This window comes from Paroedura picta, chromosome 8 (genome assembly GCF_049243985.1).
Source record: "Paroedura picta isolate Pp20150507F chromosome 8, Ppicta_v3.0, whole genome shotgun sequence".
Lineage (NCBI taxonomy): Eukaryota > Metazoa > Chordata > Lepidosauria > Squamata > Gekkonidae > Paroedura > Paroedura picta.
Genome location: NC_135376.1, coordinates 27,639,979 through 27,660,021, shown reverse-complemented (window position 1 = coordinate 27,660,021; position 20,043 = coordinate 27,639,979). Strand labels below are relative to the sequence as shown.

At 40.5% G+C, this 20,043-nt stretch overlaps 1 protein-coding gene across 8 annotated transcripts in view; it reads left to right on the top strand.

Annotated features, from left to right (window-relative positions):
* The first annotated feature begins 8,235 nt into the window (after window positions 1-8,235).
* The window catches only part of RASA2 (RAS p21 protein activator 2), a 53,558-nt gene continuing 41,750 nt past the window's right edge, over window positions 8,236-20,043 (top strand). For 2 of the 8 annotated variants that reach the window (XM_077348785.1, XM_077348784.1), the window contains exons 1-4: window positions 8,236-8,435; window positions 13,980-14,097; window positions 16,434-16,537; window positions 18,095-18,189. In XM_077348785.1, coding sequence (XP_077204900.1) covers window positions 8,372-8,435; window positions 13,980-14,097; window positions 16,434-16,537; window positions 18,095-18,189 — 381 coding nt within the window. In that variant the 5' untranslated portion in view covers window positions 8,236-8,371. Of the gene's footprint in view, window positions 8,436-12,133; window positions 12,302-13,199; window positions 13,519-13,979; window positions 14,098-14,141; window positions 15,922-16,433; window positions 16,538-18,094; window positions 18,190-20,043 lie in introns of those variants that run through there. The other 6 variants (XM_077348787.1, XM_077348786.1, XM_077348792.1 and 3 more) reach the window with 6 other exon arrangements.

The following is a 20,043-nucleotide window of genomic DNA, read 5'->3' as shown; positions in this document are numbered from 1 at the left end:
GAGGTGATCCAAGATTAATAGGCAGCGGAAACAAAGATGCAGCATGACCAGTGCCAACTAATAGAAGCTACATCCCACTAGAAAAAGTCATATGGGAGGATATAGCAGCCAGGCAGTTAGTTGCTGTACACAGTGATGTAAAACCATTGTGAGGTGAATATAGTGACCCCAAAACATGATCATGAGGTGGAAAGACCATGTCTGAAATGGCCAAATATTTTTCTTTTCTTTTTTTTATTCCTAATCTAGAAGTTTTTACCATTTTTCTTTGCCAAGTGATTGTTAATACATATGAGAATATGATCTGTTATAAGAATATATTCTGTTATTATCTTAAATGGTATAAGGTCAGACCCCTTCATAAATTGGCCCTGACCTAAGAGTTACTACTGCCGTCTTGTTAATACCTGTGAAGTATAGTTTGTCATCCTCTTTTAGCATACATATTGACATACATATTCAATTCCCATCACATATTGATCCTGATCTAGGAGTTATTACCATCTTCCTTAGCAGAGTAGTTGTTGATACATATGAGAGTATAATCTATTATAAGGATATATTCTATTATTGTCTTAGATGATATAAAGTCAGTTCCCTTCATATATTGGTCCTGTCCTAAAGGTTACTGCTGCTGTCTTTCCCACAGGAAGCCAGGAGAATACTCCATTGTTCAACTCATCCTTCAGGTGGTCGCAGCAAATGAAATTGTGTTTTTTTCCATAGTAGAGTGTTTCTGATTGTCCTTCTGTCAGGGCCAAAGAAGTCTCTTACTTGATTCTTGCTTGCAGTCACCTTTGAGTAGGCTCTGTATACTTTATCAATCTGGATCTCTTCCTCTGGTCGCACAGGAATATCTCCTGATAGCTTCCTGGGTGCTGTCGCTTTTGAATAGACTCTTTTTATTTTGCTGATCCAAATCACTTCCTGCTCTGAATAGACTTCCAGGTTTTCGGTGCTTTCCTTCCTTGAAGGTTCTTCAAAGTTACTTTGGGTTTTTACATCCCTATAGCTCTCTCCCCCTCGTGTTGATTAACTTCCAAGCATTGAATTTTCGTTTGATTTATTATTGGCTGAGCTATATCAGCTGCTCTCTCCAGACCGTCGGCTCCGTCCAAAGGCTCCCTCTTAATCCCACGGATTTCCTTTTCCAGCTTATTGACTGCTTTCAGTATCTTTGAGTTCCCTTCGCATAACAAATGGAAAAGCTGTGCCTTAGTTAATTTTTCCATAGTTCTAGGCAGTCACAAATTATAAACAGAAAGTCTCGTGAGGTCTCGCGGGAGCACGGGCGATCCCAAATTATCAGTTTGTCGATCTCCGTATCAAGTCAGCTACCCCCACTGAACTTTTTCCAACAAAACTTCAAAGCTGTCTCTTTGTTTGGTTAGCGGGTATAATTAGCTGGGAGTCTCTCACTCGACGAAAGAAGGAATTCACTTGTAAATTGGTTGAGGAGGGGGGAGGAAGAGCTTGTGGGAGAAGAAAGAGAAAAGCCAGAAAGCTTTCAATCCTTACTGTTGTAGATTCAGCTTCTGTCAACGCTCCTGTCAATCTGGTAAGAGATGGTCTGGGAAGAATGTAAGGTCAGCTGGTCATTTCAAGCTTGTAAAGTTGTTTGCGACAAGGGCGCCATTGTGACCTTGAGCACACGCCGCTGTTGATCTGGGGAGCTCGGTCCCCCTACCTCCCCACAGATCTGTAGGACCCTCAGGATGCCGTTCCCGGTTCCTGGGGCGACCGGCGAGCAGATTTGCGTATCTGATCAGGTCAGCCAGGTGCAGAAGCTCCTGACCCTCGGCATGGCTTAAGAGCTGAACAGAAGTCCAGCTTTTATGGCGCCATCTTCAGTCGACCTCTCGGCCAAATATTTTTCTGATGTCTGATTCTGGCAAAGACCCTGCCCAGTAAAGGTATGGGAGGAAACACATTCAAAAGCCCTATGAGATCTGAAAAGCACCAATGGAACAGGGGTCATGGCCATCCCTATACTTTAAGTATGTAGCCTTACCATTGATCCTGGTGGCAAACAGATTAATGATGAGAAACCACTAAGCGTGGAAAACACTGAGGATATACTTGTTGGAATGGAAATGCACCACCCATCTCCAGCAATGTGAATGGCTTAGATGAGAACACTGCATTACATAGTTGTCTTTCATATTCTGGATGCTTCCAAACAGACAGGGAAACCATGCCGCCCTATATATTCAGACTGAACATGGAGATGATATTATCATTTTGCACACACATTATTTCATCTTAAAGAAGCAAGACCCTGCTAAGTTTCAAAACAATAATATGTCAGGTAGATTCAAGAGGACCCATGTTCCTGGTACAGAAACTTACAGCTGTGAGCTCCAACCCCCAGCTCTGATTAAAGCCATACTGCCTGTTTCCAACCCTTCAAGATCACCTGCACTATTAGAAAAGAAAAAGTACAGGCTTAGAGCAGAGCTTCCAGTTAAAAGGAGAAGTGCTCACCTTATGACTCAGATCTGCTACCTGCTGAAAGTGAAGATGAGTTCTTACAGGCTTAAGTCTAAGCAGTTGGCATTTAATTATAAAGCCTCTTGGGGGACATTGTGAGGTGTGGATGACATGCAAGCTATATGTTGACACCTTGCTTGAAAGACTTGACTTCTTGGACTGCCCTATTATGCTTGCCTGACCTCTGAAACCTTGAATCTTGGACTGAAACAATGTTGTATCTTGTCTCCTCCCTTGGCTTTGGTAATTTGGAAGAATAGTGAAGGTTGCTGCAATTTGATACCCATGCCTGGCCAGACCATGTAAAGGTGGGTGTAAAAGTCACTTGTTATGAGAGGAAGAAGTGAGCAGAGAGCCAGGGTGGCTCAGATGAGGAGAGGAGTTCACAGTCAAAATGTCCTCAGCTAAGGCATTCAGTAGCTAAGCCTCTCTGCTTAGTGTGAACAAGAGCGATGCGGTGGGTCAGAGCCCTGAGTCCACCTAACATCCCCAAACACCAGTAGTGAAGAGGAGTTCACAATCAAAATGTGGGTTCCCAGCTGAGGCATGCAGTAGCTAAGCCCATTTGCTCAGAGCTCTGAGCCCACCTAACACCCCCAAACTGCAAACAGGAGGGAATAAATTCATGTGGTCTGCTAGTTTGCTTTTAACAAATTCCTTGCCTCTCTTTGATGCAGCCATCAAAGGAGAGGCTATGAGACTGAGCTGATTGGTAGCCAACAGTGTTAGTTAACCTCTGGACAGCTCCTGTTGGTGTTGCTAAGGCTAGAGAATTTTGCCTCCCCCTGTTGCTCTGCAGTTCGTAAGTTTACTTGAGAGAGTCTGCCACAAATAGCACCAAAATCTGTGGAATGTTCCTGCTGGTCACCCTTTCATGAACATAGCTTTATAACCATGAACCTGCCCAAATTCATTATGAATTTTAGTTTGTGAGCCAGTTCATACCTAGATCTACTAAGAATCCTACTCACTTCTAGTCTGCTCCCAGGATACTATACTTCACTGTAAAACTTCTTTTTGGCTTTGCTGCAACAGACTTATCCAACTATCACTGTGGACTTTGATCCAAATGAAGGGATTTTCATTATGTCTCTGTAGAATTAAACGCCCCAGAACAAAAGAAACAACAATATAAAATATATGCAAACCCTTAGCAAACTTAATTTGTGGTAGCTAATTTTTAAAAAACCTTGCCTTTCAACCCCAGCCCAGCTTACATTACATATTTATATAAAATAATAATGTACAACCACACTGAACAGCAGCAATGCAACAAAAATTAAGAGAAGCTGCATTAAAACAACAATAAAAACTACAGCAACAAACAGCTGTTTAGTCCAGATGAAACCTTGAGACTCCCTTTAATAACTGACATGAAATAAATCCCAACAACTACTGATAAGTGATACTAAATGTGTAGGCACAATTTCAAAAAAATGTTCATTTTCTTCTCCCATATCCTATTAAAGGAATTTTTTTGGTAAATGTTCCATTTCCATAGCGAGGCTGCATCCAACAGTTATATATCCATCTGCACTCAATGTTCTGAAACCACCTGCTTACATCCTCCTACTCCTATCCTGCTAAAAAAACCTCTTCCAAAATCATGTGGATATTTTTATAATATGCCATATGCATTTTGTTTCAAATGCTACACTTTCAGCTCACTCAGAGAAGTCATTAACTAGCTTATCATTTTAAAATATCTCCCTGGACCCATCATTAAAGCAAAATAGAACTAGAGAGCTACAAAAGCCATAAGGAACCTGCTTAGAGTTTGAAATTATAATGGTGTACATGTTTAGGCCCAGGTATATTTGAAAGGTTGTAAGTATGCCTCATTAAGAGAAAACTATGGTGCAACCTCTGTTAGGAAAAAATAATCTCTGAAAGATTTACAATACAATCTTAAAGAGTTACACCCTCTAGGCCCACTCAAATCAATGGGCTTAGAACGGTAGAAGCAGGAACCCGCAAGAACTCATGTTAAGAATCTCATTTCCCTTCTCTCCACTATTACCTCTTTTCCTTTCCTAATGATGTCATCTGTTCAGTCGTGTCCGACCCTCAGTGATTCTATAGGAAAGTCTTTGCCGTGCGCCCCTGTCTCTGACTGCTTCTTTTAGTTGTTTCATGGTCATCCCTGTATCGGCTTTGATCGTGTCGAGCCAGCAGATCCTTTGGCGACCACGTTTCCTTTTGCCGCTGACCATGCTGAGCATTAATGATTTTCTTCAGAGTCCAGCTTTCACATCCATAGGTTGTTATAAGAAAGACAACAGCATTGACTAGCCGGCACTTTGTATTAAGGCTGAAAGCCACCATAAACACTCCCTGTTTCCTGCTTTCTTCTCTCCTTATTGGGAAGTTCCTAAAGATTGGGGACAGAGCTTTGGGAAGTGAGGTTTGGGAAGGGGAAGCTTAAGAGAGGTCTTCCAGCAGAAAGTACATCAAAACAACAGATCAGACATCTCCCCCACCTCTTACACTTCGTATCACCAGCAGGCTAGAACTCAAAAACTATTGGTGCCAATGCTTTGGTATTTTAATTCTTGTTATTTATTTTATATTAATTTTACTGGTTTTATCTTGTAATCAATATCAGATCCTGTTGTTCACTGCCCCACGATGGCTAATCTGAGAGACGTGGTAGAAAATCAAAATATAAACAAACATTAGTATCCTTCTGGATTGTCACTGCTTGTACTTGGAGGCCTGTTTTGCATGAGCTATGTTCCTTCTTGGAACTGCGTTATCAGGTGATCCTGACTTGTTCTAACCTGAATTCTCTTATTTGCTGGTGCCACAGATTTCTAATGCATCACCTATGGTTTTTAACATATACAAGAAGCCACTGAAGACCTAGATTTCCCAGTATGTGTCCCTCCTCTGAGAAAATTGCAGCTCTGAAGGATGGGCTCTTTGGAGGATGGGTTCTAATGGCTTCAATGCCATAGATGGCCTCTAGTTCTCCCTCTCATTTCTATTAAATCCTGGAAAGGAAATGGAAATTCTGACCCTCTGTTTGAGATTAGTGACTGAACGGATGAGGATAACCAAACTGAAATTGAACACAGGCAATCTTCAATAGCTTTTGATTTGTAACAAGACTGAACTGGGAACAGATACTACATATTTGTTATGTCCATTAGTACTTCAAGATGGCCTGGTGTTGGCTAGGAATGCTTTTCACCAGTCTTTTATTAGAAGAGATAACCCTATTAACTCTTGCTTTGGTGTAATTCAAACTAGGCAACACTGTTGTAACTAGCTGTACATGGAACCTTGAAGAGCATTCAGGAACTGAAACTGGTCCAGAATACAGCAGCCAGATTGTTGGTAACCTGAGACCTCTAGAAACATCAGCTTAATTGGTTACTAGTTAATTTGTACTCCACATTGAACGTTTTTTTTTAAAAAAATTAAAATTTCAAGAATTGCCTTCCCTCATATTGAGCCCCCCATATCATTTTTGATCTTTGATAAGATATTCTCTTTGTGTGTTTTCATCTTCTTTGGTACAGTGGTGGGCCAGAAGAGACAGGGCTTTCCTTGACAGTGGTGCAGTGGTTGTGGAATGCCCTTCCAAAGGAAATCTACCATGCCATCTCATAAATTTTGCTGATTGGTGAGCTTTTAGAATTTGAAGAAAGGTTGTATTTTGATATTTTCTTCTGTTATTATTGACTGAGCATCAACTTTTATTGTTGCAGTTTTATTGCTGCATGTACTTTCATCAATTTTGAATGTGAATGAGTTATGTGTTTTTGATCTGCCTGTTTTCTTCCTTTGAACACAGACCCTTAGCCCATCAAAGTCTACTGGTAACTGTTCTCTAAGCCCCCAAGCAGAGGCCTTCACATCATTAGCCATCTGACTCATTTTTTTCTTTCTTCCAAATATATATACAGCATTTTCTCTATCAATTATAGCTCCTGGGGAGTTCTGATTAATTCCTTTTTAATATTGGTTCTGGAAGGTGAAATGCTCCAATAAATAAAATAAGAAGCTAAGCTACTTTTTCACATACATACATACAACCTGTTTACATTTTCCATTCTGTGCACTCTTTGTGCTAAAACACAAAAACTGCACCCTGTTTTCCAGTAAGTAGCCATATGTCTTCTACCCTAGAAGCCACCAGCTTTCCCCTTATGAAGCCCTTTCAGGAACTGATACAGGGATGATGTCTGAACATATCCTATTTGATCACCACACAGAGATCTCTTTTTAAAGCTGCTGAAAGAGTGAGAGGCAGGGATTGTGTATGTGAACGAGATCTTGGGGTACTTGTGGACTGTAAGCTAAATATGAGCAGACTGTGTGATAAAAGATAAAATCTAAATAAATAAATGTAAAAATCTAAATAAATAAATAAAATGAATGTAGCGGTAAAGGAGGTGAATGCAGTATTGGGCTGTTTCAACAGAGGCATCGCATCAAAATTGCAAGATGTCATAGTCCTGTTGCATACTGCATTGGTCAGATAACACCTGGAGTGCTATCTGCAGTTCTGGAGCCTTCACTTCAAAAACGATGTGGACAAAATTGAGTCGGTGCAGAGGAGAGCGACACTAATGATTCAGGGCCACAGGATTCAGGCCTATGAGGAAAGGCTGAGGAACTTGAGAATGTTCAGCCTGGAGAAGATTGAGAGGGGACATCATTGCTGTCCTGAAAGTTTGTCACTTGGAGGGCAGGGGCCAGTTCCTGTTGGCAGTAGAGAACAGGACCAGCAGTAACGTATCAGCTAAATATCAGGGCCAGAGTAGTTCAGCAGTGGAATCAGCTGCCTAAGGAGCTGTTGAGCCCCCTCATTGTAAGTTTTTAGGCACCATCATGGCCAGAGACTTTTCATGGATGCTTAAGGCTGATCTTGCATTGAGCAGGAGATTGGACTAGGTGGCCTGTATGGCCCCTTCTAATTCTCAGTTCCTAAGGAGAGTCGGTCACTGCTCTTGCTCCGTTGGAGGGGGTGTCTTAATATTCTGCGGCTAGGGCAGACCTTATACAATTATCATCATCATCATCCTTTAATTTATATCCTGCCTCCCCCCGGAGGCTCGAGGCGGGTGACATAAAACCAATCCCCTAAAAACTGTAATAAGAACAATAAAACATAGTACATTAATCACAACAAGGCAAGACAAGAATGGCAGCCAGGTTCATGCAACTAACCCAATTTCCATAACCCCACTAAAAGGGAAAAAAAGAGGGGAGGGCTGATGGCACACGCAATGGGACGTCAAGGATTTTTCTGAAAGAAGTCCCGGTCCCACCTTCAAGCGGTGACTAAACCCAGTCCCGTGTGCTCCAGCACTTTCGCCCTTTCCACGTGCCCAATAACTAAAAACACAGGCGAGGCACACACTGGAGGGGCGTGGCCGGAATTCCTCTTCGCGAAGCGCGATGATCCTACTGGCGGAACCACCGTTCCTTCTCCAGGCAAGAAACCTTCCTGTCAGTTACGCCTCACCAGGCAGCGAAGCGGGTTCTGCCCTAAGAACCGGCGCTGGGAGGGGGCGTGGCTCGCCGCGCGGCTCCTGCCACACACAGACGTTTCCTTCCTTCGCTCCCACCGGCGGGAGGGGGCAGGGGAGAGGAGAGGCAGCGGCGCATGCGCTCAACCGTCCACCCGCCACCGCCACCGCCCCCGCTCCGCCCACCTTCCCGTTTCGGCCAATGGAAGCGGAGGGGTGGGAGGAGCCGAGAGTTGTGGGCGGGCCTCCGGGGGTCGGGCCTTTGCTATTGCCACTCTAGCCGGGCAGGGGCCGCTGCAGTCGCCTGTGCAGTTGGGCGAGTGGGGCAGCGTGCCGGAGACGTTTGGCTTTTCCCTTCCCGGGTTGGCCGCGCGGTGGGTGCCCCCCCCCCACCGCCTGCCATGGCCGCCGGTGAAGGGAGCGATGAGGAGGCGCGGTTGCTGCAGACTCTCCGAGGGAAGATCTGTGAGTGCCCGCGGGGGGGCTGCGTGGAAGCCAGCCTGAGGATGGGGCTATGGGATGGGGATGGGGACGGGGGAGGGTAGAGCCGGAAGGAAGGAAGGAAGGGCCTTCGCCTCGAGGCGGCCTCCCTGACTCAGCCGCCGCGCTAGTCCAGCCCTCGCTGCGCTCCTCTGAGGCCCTTGCCTTGCCTTGCCTCGCCTCGCGGGTGTTGGTGAGGGGAGGAGAAAAAGGGCCTTGGGTGGCAGGGAGGGGTCCGTGTGGAGGTGGGGCATAGGTGAAGCTCACCTGTGGGACATGCCACGGAGGCCCGATAAAATGAGCTGGCCTTCTGAGGGCAGGGTCTCGTTGCGGGGATGTGGGCATAGCGTTGCCATTAATTACTTCATGTATACCCCTTTTCTCCAGGGGGAACACAAAGTGGCTTATATTGTTCTCTTTGCCTTCATTTTATACTCACAAGAACCTTGTGAGGTAGGCTGGGCTTAGAGTGTGTGACTTGCTCGAGGCTGCTTTGTTAGCGTCTGTGGCAAAGTGGGGATTTGAACCTGGGTCTTCCAGATCCGTGTCTAAAGCTGTAAGGAGTGCACCTCTCTGAATTTCCGGCAACAGCTTAGAAAGCTAGCGGGGGGGGGGCGGTTCTGCCTAGGTAGAGGAGGATGGTGAGCTTCTTGTTAGAGCACTGAGGAGGGTGACTTGGGAAGACAAGGACAGAAAAGATCGAGGCACTCTGCAAAGCCATCCTAACCTTTTTTCTCAGTGCTGGGTGAAGCAAGTGTTTCTTTCCCTCTTCCTGTCAGTTACCTAGAGACTGTTTCAGATACTGGATTGACTTAAGGTGTCTCTAATTATTTGTCATAGTCACCATCCACTTTATTTAGGGGTACACTTAGGATGTGATATGCTTGAATTAACCCCAAGAAATGTAGTTAATATGTCACAATACACAGTATTTATATAGTGTTTTGTGACATTCAGAGCTTTCACATACATAATCTTTGAGACTATTTGTCTTTGTGTGAAGATGGCTAATGTAGAGGGGGAGGCTTAACAAGGGTGCAAAGAGCAATGTTGTGGTAGCTGTTGAAAGGGGGAAGGTAGTGAAGAGTGTGTAGTATACAAAGTATTAAAGTAACAGAAGTGTATTATGTAGCTGATTACAGCAGATAGACCAGGAGGAATCAAGGATATTTTGTTTAAGAAAAATGAATTATGAAGCTTTTGGACTATTTAGATAAGGTTGTGTTCTGGAAAAAAAAACTTGCTGGGTCAGATATTAAGAGAAAGAAAAATTTAATTGGTGATGTTGTGACCTGCCAGTGAAATAGACAGTGGGGATGTGCTGAAGTGAATATGAGCTGCAACTCTGATTAGTGTACATCAAGAAGGCATCAATAGAACAAGGATGCAGGTCTATAATGGTACTGCATATTTGGAAATGGCACAAGTTTGAGAGTTTTGTTTATATTGTTCTGGTAGGATGGCAGTAGCAAAAATACTGGGAGAGGGACTTTTAAAGTGTGCTTAAGTTGGTGGTCTGGGCTCCAGTTAAGGCTGCTTTTGTAACCAGCAGAACATCTGAACAAGTATGTACTTCTTAGTGGTCCCAGCATGTGTTGGAAAGGCAAATAGTATAACAAACTTGCTGTATCTCAGCAGGGTCAGTCCAGTTGTAGACCTCTTCAAAATCTTAACTGGTCTGCCTTGAATTCCACAGTGGAAAAAATTTTAAAAAATTAAAAACCAGAGCTAGTAGAAGTAGTGCCAAACTGATGAAATGACATGGCTGCTGTTTAGGTGAGAATGTTCTTCAGCGTTTTGATCTATGTCCTTCTTAAGGTAACTTTACTTGAAAAATGTCATTTTTGACAATGTAATAGAGCATCACATCTCTATGTAACATTTCAAAATGCTTTGTTTAATGTTTTAAAATAAACTGGTGAACAAAAACTGAAATGCATATGTATCTTGTGAAACACATGATGGAGCAGGAAGTTTATACAGGACATTCTGGAAGTGGTTATTTGTTTCTTGTTTCAGTACCTTACGGGATGGAGAGCAATAGTATCCATGCTAACCTGGCCAAATGATGGCAAAGAAGTTTATACATTTGGGAAGCTATAAAGCCTGAGACTGAGTGATCAGAAAATTCAATGGACAAGAAGATAAATGTGATATAGCTGACATAGATTTCAGGGTAGCTAGGACAAACAGGATGTAGTGGTTTTCCGAAGGTGGGGGGGATAGAAGTACATTCATGCAAGTCGAACGTAATCCACTTCCTTTCTCACGCATTTATTCAGTCTTCTACAGAATGACTTGCAGCAGTCTTAACATCCATTTTAATGTGGAAGTAGTCTTCATAATGTTTCCTTTGAAGATCATCTATAGGAAAGTAATTGTAGATTAGTGTTCTAATGTGCATGAAACATGCTGAATGTTCATTATGAGATTCATTCCCTATAGTGCCTAGTTTTTAAAGAAGAAAAATATCGCATAAAAATTATCCGAAAAGATCCTTATGTTAGATGTAATGTATGTTTAGTTGTTGTTATGTGCGAAGTCGTGTCCGACCCATCGCGACCCCATGGACAATGATCCTCCAGGCCTTCCTGTCCTCTACCATTCCCCGGAGTCCATTTAAGTTTGCAAATGTATGTTTAGATTTTACCCAAATATGTAATGTCCCAATGTAATAGTTATGGTGGTATTGATACTTTCTGAACACTGTCTTAATGTGGCCAGCCAATTTATTAACTTTAAACTTGTGTTGGCTGTCTCTTTTGCTATACTGAAGTGGGGTTAGTTTGGCAACAAAAAGCCACTTTTTAAAAGATGGTTTTCCTTCTAATCTTGTTACACTTTAGATCCTATGAGATTGGAGCTTGCTGTCTCATGCTGCTGCTGCTGCACACAATGTCTACCCCTCTCCGAGGTCAGGGGCCTTCACAAAAGCATAGGGAGATAAAGTGATAGATCATAGTGCATTGAAGGAATTAACAATAATTGCTCTCTCTGCAGTAGCAAGTGCCATTACACCACTGGAAGTGAAACCCCAGGATCAAAGTTCATGTTCTTTAGTCCCTGCGATCCTAATGCAACAAAACCAAAATAACCTTTTAAAAATTATGTTAGCTCTCTTCACTGATAAATTGAACAAGCATTAATTGTTTTAATGCTTGGTAATAATAGCTCAGTGGTGATGGTGCCTCATGTTATGATGCAAGAACTTTATGTACAATCTTTGCATTTTATTCGACTCATGTATTTTCATACGTTGTTGAAAGCATTTGTTCATATTTGCAAAATAAACATTTATTTAGGAATAGAATCAATGTCTTTAAATTCCACATGTCTTATACATTAGTTTTCCAAGGGAGCTGCAAGTCACCCATTGGACTGCAGACATCTAGTATGATAGTGTTATCCCATATAAAGCAGGGTTAGATGGCTGAGAAATAGAATGGTTGTTCATTCTCTATTTGGGTGTAAATCCTGTTGAACTCTCTGAAGCTACTTCAGAGTAACATGTAGGATTAAGTTCCATAGTTATCTAGTAATTTCATGGTTGATTTGAGATTGGAGCCAGATTCTTCTTCAACTTGATCTCTTCATTTCACTTTTTTATAAGTACACTATGTTATACTTCAGTTGTTTGTTCATATCTTAACTGGTTGCTGTATCTGAGATTGGCTCACCCCACATCCTCCTGCAACTGTCTGTAGTTGTGGTACATGTGAGGGTCCTCCGTGCCAAGCAGTGCAGCCTCTTTTGATGGCCAAAACAAGGCCTCATGTTGTAAACCCTCCTCCTCCTCCATGGAAGTTGCTACTTGGACTACTGAAAAACAATAGATTGAATGCTCCTTACAGGTACTGCCTTCTTTCCACGGGAAATAAATTATGAATAAGAAGATTATCTAATCACAGTGTTGTTAATGGTATGGCTTAAAATAATCAAATACTGTATGTGGAACTTCCTACCTTCAGGGAACTCTTCCTGCCTTAACTTCTCTGTTATGGAGCCCCAGAGCTTTGCAGAGGATTCCAGGGCATGAACATTTAGTTCATATAGGCTTGTCCAGCTTTCACTGTTGCCTGACTTGGACTGAAAGTAGGGCCTAGAACACAGCCAGTGCTCTCCAGCATGCAGCTCCCTATTCTATAGTAAAGTGTGATAGTAGCACACAGGCTATTCTAAAGAAAGCTTGTCCTGCATTGATAGTCCTGATTAGGAATGCCTAATAAACCGTAGGAAAAAAATTGGGTTTTGCAGTTTGAGCACCATTGATCGTAATATTTCAGTTGTGCAACATTATTTATTCATTTCGTGGAAAGGGAGACCAATCATGTAGATTTATGTCTAACCTGTGGCATTACTGGGCCTTTTCATTTTCGGTCATATAGATATTTGACAGGGGTGATTTGTTTTTTAGTAACAGGAACTGGAGCTATCACTGACATAAAATGGTACTCCATTGCTATTGGATATAGGTATTGGTTTGAGTGTGCAATATTTTGTTGATTTAATGAAGTTCTAAACTGCTGTTCTTCTGAGTTAAACAAGGAGAATGATTTCCCCAGGGTTGGCAAGAAAACGGATGTAATTCATTATTTATGTTCTTTATAGAAAAGTACTCCTCTCTACCACCTGCATTACCATTTTGTTTTATAAAGAAATTAATGGATTGCCCAAGTAAAATGGTCTAATAATAAAGTTGGCATATTTCATTTACTCTGGTGAGGTGTTATCCCATGTTTCCTTAGTTTAAAAAATTATGTACTCCCCATTGTGATGTATGACCATTCATTCAGTAGTGCAGATCAAGAAATTGTGCAATTTCTTACTGAAAACATTATTTAAATGATCATAGATACATAGTAAGTGATGTTTTCAGTTATCAAGGTCTTTATAATAGACTATATTGAACAGGATCATTTTTTGTGAAAAAGGAATAGGAGATGGTTAACACCTAATCTCGACTGTGTTTGTGTTGTGACTTGCAGCCATATCGCTTTAGGCTGCTACAACAAGCTGTGTCAAGCCTAACCGGTTACCAAGATGGGATTCCTCTCTAAGGAAAGTGCAGGTGTGTCAGGAAGTGGTGTTAATGAGACTGTGGGAGGAAGCCTTCTGTTTATATCAATAATGAACTTGTTCCTATCATGCTATGCTATTCTAGAGAGGATAGCTGTTGGCACAAAAGGAAAAACACAAAACTTTGATAAGGCTTCCTGTTTTCTGTGGTATGTTTTCTTGTTCTCTGTTACTTTCTATTAGTGGACTGGTTTTTCACTTAATTCAGAAAATAATGAATATTGTAATATTTTGTGATTTACGTTTCTGAATGAAAGTTCTGCAGCTTGGCTAGTGAGTTGTAGACCAATTGTACTTTTGTACACTCTGTGATGTTTAAAATCATTTATAATTTGATCTATATAATTTGATCATTTATAATTTAATCTTTGACCACAAGTGGGCTTTGGGAGGTTCACAACAGTAAAATATAGAACCATCATTAAAACATAGTATGACTTATTGTCTCACTAGGTGAAGCCAAAAACTTAGTGCCATACTCTGGACCAAACAAGATGAGAGACTGTTTTTGTACAATCAACCTAGATCAAGAAGAGGTTTTTCGCACTCAGGTAGTAGAGAAATCCTTAAGGTAAGGTATTTATCATTGTATACTATCTAAATTATCAAATAGCTGCTTGTTCACAGAAGAAGAAGAAGAGTTGGTTCTTATATGCCGCTTTTCCCTACCCGAAGGAGGCTCAAAGCGACTTACAGTCGCCTTCACATTCCTCTCCCCACAACAGACACCCTGTGGGGTGGGTGAGGCTGAGAGAGCGCTGATATCACTGCTCAGTCAGAACAGTTTTATCAGTGCTGTGGCGAGCCCAAGGTCACCCAGCTGGTTGCATGTGGGGGAGCGCAGAATCGAACCCGGCATGCCAGATTAGAAGTCCGCACTCCTAACCACTACACCAAACTGGCTCTCTTAAGAGCTTACTTAAGATAGCCTCTAGAAGAGCTGGATGTTGGAATGTATTACCATATAACATTCCCCAAAATAATCCTTTTGGTGAGCTTTCTAAGATTTTTGCTGGATTTTCCTCATAAGACTTGCCTTGGGAGGTGTTATGAATAATTAACTCCAGCATTTCCTCCCATGTACAAGTGAGGGGTTACTCTAGAACAGGATTCGACAAATCTGAGATTGCTTCAATACCTAGACATTTTATTGTGGCACCTAAGATTTTTAGGAATGACTTTGTTGTAGCATATCACAGAAAATCTTAATGGAAGTAATGGAAATACGAAGAGCGGGAGCCAAACGGTTTTTGTGCTGATGACCACCAAAAAGACTGGGATCTATATGGACCATGTGGGGTATAGGCTATAATAAATGGGAATTGGCCATGGTAGAGTGAAAAGATTGGCTGGAGCCCACCTGGAACTCATTCGCCTCTCATTCGGGTTTTTTGTTGCCTGGCACAACAATGAAAGTGCATGAAGTTCTTGTCATTGCTTGTATGTTTGTAAACGTAAATCTACACCATTCAATAGTGGCAGATGAATTCATTTCTTAACCAGCTATTTTCTAATCTTGAATTAAATTGTTATACATGTTGTTCAATCTAATATTGAATTAAATTATTATACATGTTCTATCTTACTATATTCTGAAATTCTTTATTTTAAATGTCTGGAATTGGTATTTCTGGCCCCTCAGACATTGTATCTTGTTTCTTCGTTGATCTATGAACTGAATTGAATTAAGGTGAGCTTTTTAAAGCAATAAAGTGATTAGAAGACAGTTAGGATAAGAGCAGAGGTTATTTTTGTTGTGGTGGTGATGACAACCAGGGTTACCTCCAAAATATTACAACACTTTTGTAATAGCTTCAATAAAATGAGAAGCTGTGAAGAGGTTAGGGTTTGTGACAGCAATAAGTAGGATATGTGTTCATTAAAGTACAAACTCTGAAGGCTGAAAAATGACTCTGGCTTCTAAATTTGTAAAGGACTGCGTTAGAAAAATTATGCCATCAACATCAGCCTCAAAATCAGTCTTGTACATTAGTTCATTGTAATTTCCGCAGAAGAGTTGTAGAGTGCTTCTGTAAGTTCTCTAATTGTATAATATCTGATAATGAAAATGTAGCTGTATCAGCTGAAAATATAACTGATATATGGATAATAATAGAGAGGCAGGGCAGCCGCTAACCCAGTCTGCCTCTTGTATGGCACAAACTCTTACCCACCCCTCTCCCTGTATTTTAAACCAAGCTACCTTCACAGGATGTAGCATGTTAAGCAATGTCGCTGCTCACTTTGGCCAGTAAACCACTTCCACATTGTAGGGAGGGCTATCCCATTGACTTTACTCTCCTTCAAAGTGAGGCTGGAGATTGCAGAAGTTGTTGCAGTTCAGATTCATGAGACACCAGCTTATGAATGGACAGAACTCACGAAGCAAAGTAAGGTCTGTAGAAAAGCTGCATTATTTAACAAAACAAAATCCTTCATGTTGAGTCATTATCTTCTTTCATCATTTAATTAACCATCCTATTCTAGATGAGTAACAGTATTTTGGAGGTTAAGAATACTACTATGTCTTACGCATCCTACATATTAACCTTACATTTCTTACAGTTCTAGAACTGGAACGTTTTTGCATAATTTTTAAACTCTAATTCCTATATTGTTATAGGAATGTTCCAAAATTAGAACCTTGTTATAGATATAGTTGACATTTTAATTAACTTTACTTTGCCTAACAATGATAAATTTTAACTTTGTCCACAACAATAATTTGTTTTAAATTTCAAGAGTAGTGTGCTGTGCACCCTAGGCTAAAATGAGCAGGAAGAACTAATTCTTTGAAGGCTTATGTTCCAGAAGAGTTCTCCATAAACATTTGTTTTGTATTAGTATTCTACTTATAATTCTCTGTAATCAGCTGTTTTGCTAAAGTGTATTCTGACCTCTTTCTAGCCCATTTTTTGGAGAAGAGTTCTACTTTGAGATACCAAGGACATTCCAGTTCTTATCATTCTATATTTATGACAAGAGTGTTATACAGCGGGACCTACGAATAGGTAAGTTAGTGCATCACTTAAACGGGCAAGGACTGTAAATATTCTGTGATAATCTCATTAAAGGTGAAATAACTGTAAACCATCGATATGCCTCTTATTCTAAAGCTTTGATAGTTATCCAGTTTCAAACGGTGGCTATTAGAACTGGAATAATAACATTAATATTAATAATAATAATAATCTTATTCAATTAATATTCTTATTAATTGAATAAGAAGCACAAAGAAGATTGAGCTTGATATAAATAGAAGATGGTAACTTATTCTGTTAGTTGTCTTCTTTAAACACTATCATAGATTTTCTCTGCAGAGAGAACAGGATGCCTGTCAGTGACTTGAAATTTTATTTGAAAAATAGCCCAAAGCATTAACTATTAATCATATCTCTGTCTGAAAAGATGTCTTGGTCCTTATGTGAGAATTGAAAGGGTTTGGTTTTCATGAGTACCTTGGTAAGTTCTGTATACGAAAATTAATTTTCCATTTTTCTCTATGGAAAAAAAAACATGAGCATTAACCACCAAATATGACTCAAATGTACCTGGAGTTCAAATTATAAGTGGGGTACAATTGTTGGATTGTATATCTAATGAACTTGCTATGCAAATGGGATTTGTGACTTTACTTAGCCTGCTGTAGAGTATGACAAGGGTAGTTTGCAGGTACCCCAGTATTGTTCAGTTGGTTCTGCTCCTAGTTTAAGGCCTTTGATGCCCTTTTAGCTTTTTGGTAATAGGGTTGAATAGCATATCTAGTTGCAGGGCTGCCCCTAGGATGCATATAATATGACTGCATTTGCAGAAAGTTGCTTGGAAATTCAGTGTAATGTTTAATTTCTATTTATGTGATAAATACAAGTAAAACTATTTTAAACCTCTCTGTCCCACATTCAGACTTATGGTAGCATTCAATGCAAAAAGCAGGTTATAAATATACAAATTGTAATTGTTAAAATAATAAAAGCATATGCAAACTACACATTTTAAAACTGTCAATATTCAAAATATTGATTTTGATAAAAACACACAGGAGTAAAAGCAGCAAAGCCAACTTTTACCCTCCATCAAATGGGCCATGGAATAAATTTGTCTTACATGTCTTCTTAAGTTTAGTGAGTAAAAACATCCTCCTTGTCTTCATTGGCAGGACATTCCAAAGCATTGGGCCACCCATGGCAAAGGCCTATTCCTCTGAATCGTTCCTGCCTTCAGAAAGAGGCGGTCTTCAGGGAACATACATGAAGATGTTCTAAGTGTCTAACCTCTCAGAAGGGGGTCTTGTTGCCATATGTTGTATCCCTACTTTGAAATCAGCCACAGATAGAAAGCATTACAGTTGCCCAATATGGATTTTATCAATCGACATAGGTCAGTTTACAAGCTAGGTGTAATTGAAAGAAGCAACAACACTGATCTGCTTATCCAATAATCAAATTATGTCCAGGAGTACTTCAAGCTCTCAAACCCATCTAGATCTGGTTAGTTATAAGATCCATCAATTTAAAAATCTCAATACACACATTGAACAAGCAGCTGATTTCTATGTTTTTTTCTTATAGGAAAAGTAGCTATAAAAAAAGAAGATTTGAGCAGATATGCTGGCAAAGAGCCATGGTTTATGCTTCAGCCTGTTGATTCAAACTCAGAGGTTCAGGTAAAATTGATCAAATCTGAATATGAAAGCTGTGTCTCATCTCCCCTAGAAATTGCCTTGATCTTAATATAAAACCTAATTGTGCTGAATAGAAGATTGGTTTTTCCTGTGGTTTCTAAATCATAAATTGCAGGTGTGAATTAAATACTAACATGAGATTTGAATGGCACTTGTGTTTTTGGAAAGCAATTTCCACTTCCCCCCCCCTCCCCTTCTGCCACAAACCCCCACTTTGCCCCTGATACATGCTACCACACTGTAGCAGGAAGATGAGCTGTTTTTTTGAATCCCACTTTTTATTGTGCAAAAGCGCCTTACAATCACCTACCTTCTCCCCACAGTAGGCACCCTGTGAGATAGGTGAGGCTCAGAGAGCTCTGAGAGAACTTTGACTGGCTAAGCTCACCCAGCTGGTTGCACATCAATGAGTGGGGAATCAAATCTAGTTCTCCATTTTAGAGTCTGCTACTCTTAACCACTACACCAAGCTAGCTCTCAAAGGAAAAGCGGTAAAGTTCTGTCTTGGAGATGGATGGATGCACCATTTGGTATTTTGACTTCAATCTAGATGTCACCCTCCCACTTTGGTTGATAGTTTTAAAGCACAACCAGGAGCTCTGGAATAAAGTAACAGTTATCTACTATCCTTTGTGGGAGTACTTTTTGGAGTCCTGTAATAGCTCATGTTTGAGAGGAGAATCCAGAAGTACATACCAGAAGTACATACAAATAGGTCCTTTGTGTTTGGGATACACGGATGTGTTGTAGCATAGTTGATGTGTTTATGTATTAGTATGGTTTTTTTGAATTAGGGGTTTTTATCGGGCAGTTTTATATGCTGTTACCCGCCACGAGCCTTAGGGGAGTGGCAGGCTATAAATCCAAATAATTATTATTATTATTACAGTCCATCTTTTAGATTCCCTAGAAAAGTAGAATTATAACTTTTATTAACCTGAATATATACAAAGGTTTCACACTAAAAGTAAAATTGTTAGCAAGTAAAATTAATTTTAGTTGGCTTTCTAAATGTGAAGCAAACTGTTCTGGGCAATATTTGAAATACCCCACAAAGTAATTTTTGTATGTACTAAATAGAATTTGGGCTTGGCTACTGTGAATGGTTCTTAGGCACATGGATTTCTGTGCAAATGCTACAGCTGGTCTCTCCTTCTTTGGATCTACCCTGTGTAATGAATTGGAGATTTGAATATAGAACTTCTGAAGTAGGGTTAGCTGTCTTAGCATCCTATATAATCCTCTAAACATCTGTTCCTATGGAAGGGGAAACAGGGAGAACCTTCATGAACAGAAATCAGTAGAAATTTCCATCACCATATCCACAAAAACTTGTGCCCTCTTTAGAAACTGTTTCTATGATACAAGCCATTGTCATATGTCACAGTGAGGGACAGTATATAAATTAAATGAATGAATGAATAAATATAATATCCTTTTAAAACAGTGAACTTAGAATAATCAAAATATGGTGTTTATGTGTGCAGAGAGTAAAATGTCCCCAGTTTTTTGGGCGTCATACTTAATTTTTTCCACCTCCTATCTTAAGATGCATTAAAAGAATTGTGTATTTTAATAACTTTACTCATTTTGAATATGAATTGCATTCCTTTTTAAGGATAACCATATAATTCTTCTGGCTGTATCACCTGTGTTCCAGCATATGCATAGATGACAGTTATTATGAAAACCATGTATGTGTATAGAATAAAATGCGCTGTGAAAGAGTGGTGTATTAATAGCTACATGTGGGAGGTATAACAGATTTCCCACTGCACAGAACGGCTTGGCACTTTGACGGTGTGATGAGTGGAGTGACAATAGGGCTGTGTATGC